This window comes from Sinocyclocheilus anshuiensis, unplaced genomic scaffold, assembly GCF_001515605.1.
Source record: "Sinocyclocheilus anshuiensis isolate Anshui unplaced genomic scaffold, SAMN03320099.WGS_v1.1 scaffold1255, whole genome shotgun sequence".
NCBI classification, from domain to species: Eukaryota; Metazoa; Chordata; class Actinopteri; order Cypriniformes; family Cyprinidae; genus Sinocyclocheilus; species Sinocyclocheilus anshuiensis.
In genome coordinates this window covers 368,361-376,607 of record NW_015540914.1, presented here as the reverse complement: position 1 = coordinate 376,607, position 8,247 = coordinate 368,361, and the positions used below count along the sequence as shown (strand labels likewise).

Here is an 8,247-nt window from a genome sequence, read left to right as displayed (position 1 = left end):
AGAATTTAAATTTTTATTTAATTTATATATACAATATAATTCAATATTTTATGAAAATAGGCCTAATGTTCTCTCACAGTTCAGCTCAAGTAAATTTGTCTTGTTTTATAGATATTTAGATATTTTACTAGAAAATAAGAAAGCAGACTAATCAATGCAATAATTGTTTGCATTGCATAAAATAACTAGTGTTTCCCTATTAATTAATATTAAATAATAGATATTCTCTATTATGTAATATTAAACCAAAATGCCATTATCTTTGTACATAAAGAAGTAAATTCAAAGTTTAAAATAAAAAAACAACAACAAGAAATGTCCTCTTGTCCCTGCGTTTCTTTGAGGTACAAAATGACACCTGCAATTTGAGCTGTAGCAATTTACACAGATGCATTGCTGGAGTAGCGAAGGACGGAAAGCTGGCCATAATGAAGAAGAGAGAAAGAGCGAGGGAGCGAAGGAGGACAGAAGGGAGGGATTTGTCGAGGAGATTGTATTCATCCATTTAAGTGTGGTTTAACTTCATTTTTTCCCCCTCCAATGCCTCTGATAGAATCACTGGGGGGGGAAAAATCCAAGAATAATATACGTACATCCTTAAAACAAGATAAATTTACTTGATAAGCAAAATATGTAAGATAGTAAGAGTTGTTTTCAGGAAATTTCACAGGGGCTTAGTATAGAAAGAGTGATAGAGAGAGAAAGAGAGGGAAAAGGGAAAAGGCAAGAGGGGCCTGTAGTCTTTCCTCTCCTCTCTTCCTCCTAGACTAAATTGTTTAAATTCTATACCGTTCACTTCATTTGTTTGCTTCTGCGTTCTTTTTTTAAAGAGTGAGAGAGGCCCCTGTGCCTTTGTGCTTTGCCTCTCTTCTCTCACAAGCCTGTACTCCACATTCCTTCCCGTTTTGCTTGTACTCCACTCACCCCTAGAAAAAGAAAAAAACTCGCTCTTTTTTTCCTTCCCTATTTTCCATGCCTTTGAATTAACCAACTAATTATGTCCTCTGCTTCTCTGTGCTGCTTTCTAAAAGATCTCTTTGGAGACTTTCTCTGGCACAAGGTAAATTTTGTTTTAAACCAAACCCGACTAAAGTCTTTTTGTGTGCGAATGTTTGTTAGAATTTGCCTGAGTGACTTTTGCTCTGTGCTTGATTCAGCGCAGTAAAGTTCTTTTTTTATTCTAATGACTGTGTTTTTTGCTGTGTATTTGCAGGTATTTCTTCGCTGTTTTGGCTATCCTAACAGTGTTAGGGGTCCTGAATGGACTGGTGCTGCTCCCAGTCTTATTGTCCTACTTTGGCCCTTATCCTGAGGTAAGAGAATTGCTCCCGTTAAGTTACCCTGCATAACACTTTCACATACCATACATAGAGCTATGCAGAGTTAGTATAAACTCTGCTTAACATTATCTGAAAGAGTGACATTTAGGGATGCCAGTATTGCAAATTCAGATTTGACCTTTGCTGTCATCATTTGACATATTTGATACACATATTTCTAAAACCTCTAAATTATCAACAAGATCCAAACTTTGCTAAAAAAAAAAAAAACTGTTGTACACAAACCTGCCTTTTGTCATCTGATTGACAATTTATACTTGTTTAGCAAGTAAATTTAGGTTTACTTGATTATCCATACATCATTTTTTAGGAAAATCATGTTAAAATGTAAGTATCAAACATGATACATAAGGCTTCTGAGGAATGTTTTTATGTACAGTACATCACTCAATCATCATTACATGTTTTGCCCCCACAAAAAAAAAACACTGAGCTTTGATCATAGAACTAAGCATTTAAATATTGTCTTACTAAAACATATTGGGTTACAACTGATAATTATATGCATTTTATGTAAGTAGTCTGCTATACTGTTATTAATATAATTCATTTAAATTACAGGCTATCAGAATTTCATCTTACCTCTTTGGCCATATAAATATCAGCAACTGCAAGAAATTGGAAATTTTGCTCAGTTTGGGCCTCTGAATAAAATTGAGGTGTTTTTTTTCCTCCCAGAGGTTGAGCTCCATATTCACCATTATTATACTTTATGAGCCATAAAAGCATTTTTAAAAACACCAGTTTTAATAACACTGTTTAATGTAATCTGTAGCAAATCTGAAAACAAATATCCATTTTAATACCGTACAATATAATGTTGTGATGCCTAAATTCACTTGTAGCATTTAAAATCCTTGATTTTAGTTTAATTTTTTAATTTAGTTAAACAAAATAGCATAGCATTTTAATTATCTGCCATTTATTGGTAATTGATCATAACAGCAGCATTTTTAAGTGTGGCTAAACTGTCCAAATACTTCTTAGAGCCAATTCACATATTCAAGACTAGCAGTGTACTCTCCGATGATGTTAAAACTTTCCCATATCACAGGATTTGCACTAATGTCAGAGACAGCATCTTCTCAGATTTTGATTTTCATGTCCATTACACTTTTAGGTATCTCCAGTAGACGGACGAAGCCGGCTGCCCACCCCTTCTCCAGAGCCTCCCCCACAGGTGGTCCGCTTCACAATGCAACCCAGCCACACGACCCCTGGAGCAGGATCAGACTCCTCAGACTCAGAATATGGTTCCAACACTACTGTGTCTGGCATTAGCCAGGAGCTTCAGCAGTATGACCTCCAGCCCAACAGGGGGCGATCAGCCAGACTGGAGGAGGTGCGGATCGCCACAGGGGGACGACAAGGCAGTCGTCAAGTTGAACTGCCAATGTTTCCTCCTTGCTCAGTGAGTAAAGCATTTATAGCAATATAAATTTGACATCAAAACAATGAACTAACATTGTTACAATGTTTTCCACAGGATGACTCTAGACAGCAGCAACCACCGCAGCATTACAGGTCCACCCATCTGCCCAGTTCTCAGGATGCTGGACCTCAAACGTCAAAGCGATACTGTAGCAGGGACCCTAAGAGGGATTTTGGGAGCGGACATCCGCCCCCCCCTCACAGGCCGCGCATGGATGCTTTTGAAACCGCTACTGAGCCAGGCCCTAACCACCGGGAACGTTCAGGAGCCCATCGCCCCCGTTCCCACAACCCCTACACTCACCCTTCTCATCCGTCCACAGGCCCCGCCTACTGTCAGCCCATCACAACGGTGACAGCCTCGGCCTCGGTGACGGTCGCCGTTCATTCGGGGATGCCCGGCCAGAGCCCCGCCTACCCCTCCAACGACAGCTATCACACTTCAGAAGATGTCTACACTGACCCTTGCTTCTCTGACCCTAACGTGCCCTTTGACAAGAGCAACGACAGCTCGAAAATGGAGGGCATGGAACTGCAGGATCTAGAATATGACCCTCCCAATGTCTGTCACACAAGACCCTCCAGCTGAGGTTAGTAGAGGGGCTTCTTATACGGCTGAATTCAAGTAAAATGGTCCACATCAAATCAGCAGTTTCATGCACTCTATGTATAAATAGGGTTGTCAATTGATTCAGATATTTAATAATAATATTAAATCATATCTATGAAGGTAGAATGACGTCAAAAAGATTTGCATACGCAGGGTAATATTTGTGGAAGTGTACATAAGGCTGTAAGCGTAAATTAAATTTGCATGCGCAAGAGAAGCTTTGTAAAGGTGTAAATCGCGTTTCAAGCGCAAGAAAAAATTATTTGCAGCATTTTACTGTTACTCGTAAGTGTAATTCATGTATTGTGAAACTGCAGCTTCATGCTAACGCAAAATAAATATGATCTGCATGCTTCTGACTTCCATGTTTCCGCGCTTACACTTTTGGCACGTTTTTTTCGCCAAAAGACGGTCAAAAGCACTGCAAGCCTGTGAACAGTGATTTGCAAGCGAAAACAACAGTTTAAAGAACTGCAAAATGGATTGACTGCATAGAACCAATCTGTATGTGTACAAAACTAACTGTTGCAAATGTCTAAATGACTTGTTGTGTATGTGGGGCAAAAAGTTCCCGAAATAAACCGATATGTACAGCTCCGTCTTTCTTTTCTCTGCGCTTACAATTTTGGCACGATTCTCTCACTAACTGAGTTTTGCAAGCGTGAGGGGGAGGGCGGGGCCACCTTCTTCTTGTAGCCAATCAAATGAGCCTCTCGCTGACTCTCCATTTACTCTTATCTGATTGGTCCAATAAACACATAATACGCCAAGACATTAATCTTAAATTAATCTAAAATTGTAATTTTGATGATACTTAAAGATGATACTTAAAGAAGGTCTAGTATCTGCACTAGCCTAATACATGCATAATTTCACCTGTCTACTGATTTTTGCAGTTCTTTAAACTGTTGTTTTCGCTTGCAAATCACTGTTCACAGGCTTGCAGTGCTTTTGACCGTCTTTTGGCGAAAAAAACGTGCCAAAAGTGTAAGCGCGGAAACATGGAAGTCAGAAGCATGCAGATCATATTTATTTTGCGTTAGCATGAAGCTGCAGTTTCACAATACATGAATTACACTTACGAGTAACAGTAAAATGCTGCAAATATTTTTTTCTTGCGCTTGAAATGCGATTTACACCTTTACAAAGCTTCTCTTTCGCATGCAAATTTAATTTACGCTTACAGTCTTATGTACACTTCCACAAATATTACTCTGCGTATGCAAATCTTTTTGACGTCATTCTACCTTCATACATATCAGTATTGATAAAGTATGAATTAATGTTTAATTTTACTTAAAAATAAATTTAATTAAAATATATGTTATATATATATATTATCATATATATTTACACTACCATTCAAAAGTTTGGGGTGAGTAAGATTTTTGTGTGTAAAAAAGAAAATAAAGACATTACAATGATAATGTTACAAAATATTCGATTTCAAATAAATGCTGCTCTTTTGAAATTACTATTCTATAGTAATTAATATTCAAGAATCCTGAAAAAAAAAAAGAACAACCGTTTTCACAAAAAATAAAGTCAAGTCAATTTTATTTGTATAGCACTTTTCACAGTGCACAATATTTCAAAGCAGATTAACAGAAAATCATGATGGTAATGCTTATAGTATCTTAATATCTTCATGCATTATAGTCTCATTTAGCAGATTAGAGCTATCAAGCAGCACAAATGTTTTCAACTGAAGATAATATTTCTTTAGCAGCAAATCAGCATATTAGAATGATTTCTAGGATCATGTGATACTAAAGACTGGATTAATGGCTGCATTACATTGCCATTGTAATGGCCATTACAGGAATAAATACAATTTTAAAATATATTAAAATAGAAAACCTTTATTTTAAATAATATTTCACAATATTACTGTTTTACTGTATTTTTGATCAAATATATGCAGCCTTCGTGAGCATAAGAGACTTATTTCAAAAACATAAATAAAATCTTACCAACTCCAAACTCAAATTGACAGTCCTAATAAAAACGATTGCTAATAACACATTTCTGTCTGATTCAGTTATGTGGATTTACTTTTGTTATTATTAATTAATTTTAATCTATTTTTAACTTCTATTAACCGTTTCTTCACTTCGTGTTCACAGTGGTTAAATGTTGAAGCTCAAACAGCCAAAGATGGGACATCTGTCTGCCAGCATGGCAGAAACATGGTGCTGCATGGCGGGGACACTTTGACCAGCGGCGCCTTTTCGGTGCTTGACTCTGTTACTGTATAACCCTGGTGTATTTTTGTTAGATATTTCTAAAAGTATTTATGTGTACACAAATGTAAATAATGAACGAGAGTAGCTATAATTTGACCGGGGGTCGTCAGACTTGTGTGTTCCAAGTGCCCACCCATCATTTGTGTATCTGTGCCATAAGGAAACATCATTCTTGACAAACATTTCAGCATACGGTCGTTGCTGCTTATGATATTGTTGTAATGTTTGTATAATGCTATGCAATTATTTTCTCTTAATTTTATAGAACTGTGCGTGTGAGAGTTTGAAAATGTGTTGTTGTATGCATGTATGTATGAGTATTTTTTGTTTCCCGTCAGAGCCCTTAGACCCCTCAGATGCATATTAACTAACAAGAACAAACTCTAAGTGAGCTAACATAATATGTTAAATGATTTTGTGGCAGTTAAATGGATTTGCATTGCACTTACGGTACACTTCTGTTCAAAACACCAGTACAAAACTGCACAGATACATTCACTTTCAGAGGACACATTCAGGGAAAACGTTTTTCAGACATATGCTAGATATGTAAAAGTTCACATTAATGTCCAGTTGTTTGTCAGCAAGCATCAGATGTTTAAGCGTGTGTGTGGATGTTTGCGTTTTGTGTATATTGAAGCGTTAGAGTTGATGCTTTTTAATGTTAATTTGCTTATCACAAATCTGTGGTAGTTGGAAAAAACAAATACTGTTTAACAATGAAACACGCTATGCGTGAGACTTTAGCTACGCAGAAATGAAGAAGGAAACGGAGTGATTGTTGGGTGACTGTGCCTCTGTTCTCCTGTCCTCTGTACTGGAACTCTCTCTGGTCTTTTGTACCTTCATACTCCAGTTATTTACTGTAAATCGGCCATTTGTGGCCACCCTGAATTTGCTCATGATTTCAACTTTGCATTACTAAAGTAATGCAGTGTAACGGTAATTTCGGGTTTCCATTGTAACTTTGTTTTTTTACATTATGGCATTATTTTCTGTCATTCAATAGTGGTTTAAGCTAAAACATTACTGTTACAACAGTATTCGCTCTGATTCTGGTGGCGCAACTTTTTTCCTCGTTGTCTTTTTTTTTGTTTGTTTTAATAAGCTAAGCTGATGAGCATTCTCAAGGTGTGCGTCGCACAATGGCTGGTCGCGTCAATGGTTTTTGTCGATTCGTTGACCTCCTCAATGACAAACTGCAACTACTGGCCCTAATTTAGCAAGAGCAGTTCTCTGCGCTGACCTCACCTCATAAAAATCCACAACATAACACCGTGACACTAATTGGAAGTTCCCCCTCAGCTGCCAAATGGTGCATGCGAGTGCTTTAAGGGTCAAGGGTCGTGGAGCCCCCACTCTTCTGTGGCTCTGAAGCTGGCGTGTGTGTCTTTAAGAGTGTGTTTGTGTGTTGTCTGTGACCCCCTCGTCCAGATTGACTTCCTGTCAAACATGTTTGATCTTGACGAAGACTTGTTGAGAGTTGTTCTGTGTGGTTTGTTTGTTGTGTTTGTGTTCTCCTTCATGTCACATTGGCAGAAATGGGAGAAAATCATGGCTGGCAACTATTGTAATGTTTATATATATATAAATATATATATATTCTATTATTTTTTTACATTTGTTTTGCAATATTTATATTTTTGTATAATAAGATGTTTTGTTCAATAATGGTCATAATGCCAGTTCTTAACAATGCAGGGATTTTTACGTCTGTCGGAAAACACTATTATTACAGTTTCTCTGTTACATTAATGGATTTTGATCTGTATAAAGTGGTTACTAATGTTAAATAGGAAAGAAAAGAGTATATGACATTTACCTTACAGATTCATCATAGCTCTTAGAGGATTTTAAAAGGAAAATAATCCTTTTTTTTTTTTTTTTTTTTTACAGCCTGAATTGCAGAATTTTTTTCCCTTGTTTTGGTGTGGATGTATTCCGTTTTCAGTTACAAAGATAAATGTATGCCATATAAATTATTTATATGAAAATTTATTTTTGTAGTGTACATAGTAGTTGTCAAGTTATTTGACAGAAGTATATTTTTAAAGAGTTTATATGTAATGCTACCGTTTTTGTGAGGACATAACTGAGAAGACATTAAGATGCACACTTGCATTGCTAACTTGTTCACGGACAACTAAAGTTCCCCTGCTACAGTGTTATATAGACGAGAGTGAGTCCAATCTGAAGACTGTTTTTGGGTTTTGTGAAAAGCTAGCCATGAAAGTAGAACAAATGTACTAGCTCTCTAAATAATAATGTTCAAACACTGATAGAATTCTAACAAATAAAAATATTATAACTTATTTGTCTCTTTGCTATCCTTTTCATAAATGATTCTTCAAATTGTAGCTACCCGTGACTATTTCTTTAGCGTAACCTTATGACCTGCATGACTCAACTGTTGCATTGAGCATTAGTATTTTCATCACCTAGCGCCCAGTCATTAGGAATTTCCGCACATACGGGCCTAAAACTAACAAACCTGACTGGTTTAACTAAGCCTTCCAATCCACTGTTGGTTATGTTATGTGATTTCCCTGACCTAGCCTGTGTGCATTTCAAACAGCTCCATTTGAAGCCTAATCAATTTGCCTGAACTTTACATTAAAGT

At 36.8% G+C, this 8,247-nt stretch overlaps 1 protein-coding gene across 1 annotated transcript in view; it reads left to right on the top strand.

Annotated features, from left to right (window-relative positions):
* LOC107689274 (protein patched homolog 1-like) overlaps positions 1-7,231 on the top strand; it is a 74,239-nt gene extending 67,008 nt beyond the window's left edge. The window contains exons 21-24 of the mRNA XM_016487222.1: positions 1,214-1,313; positions 2,461-2,751; positions 2,827-3,361; positions 5,508-7,231. Of these exons, the coding sequence (XP_016342708.1) occupies positions 1,214-1,313; positions 2,461-2,751; positions 2,827-3,360 (925 nt within the window). The 3' untranslated portion in view covers position 3,361; positions 5,508-7,231. The remainder of the gene's footprint in view (positions 1-1,213; positions 1,314-2,460; positions 2,752-2,826; positions 3,362-5,507) is intronic.
* The last annotated feature ends 1,016 nt before the right edge of the window (positions 7,232-8,247 follow it).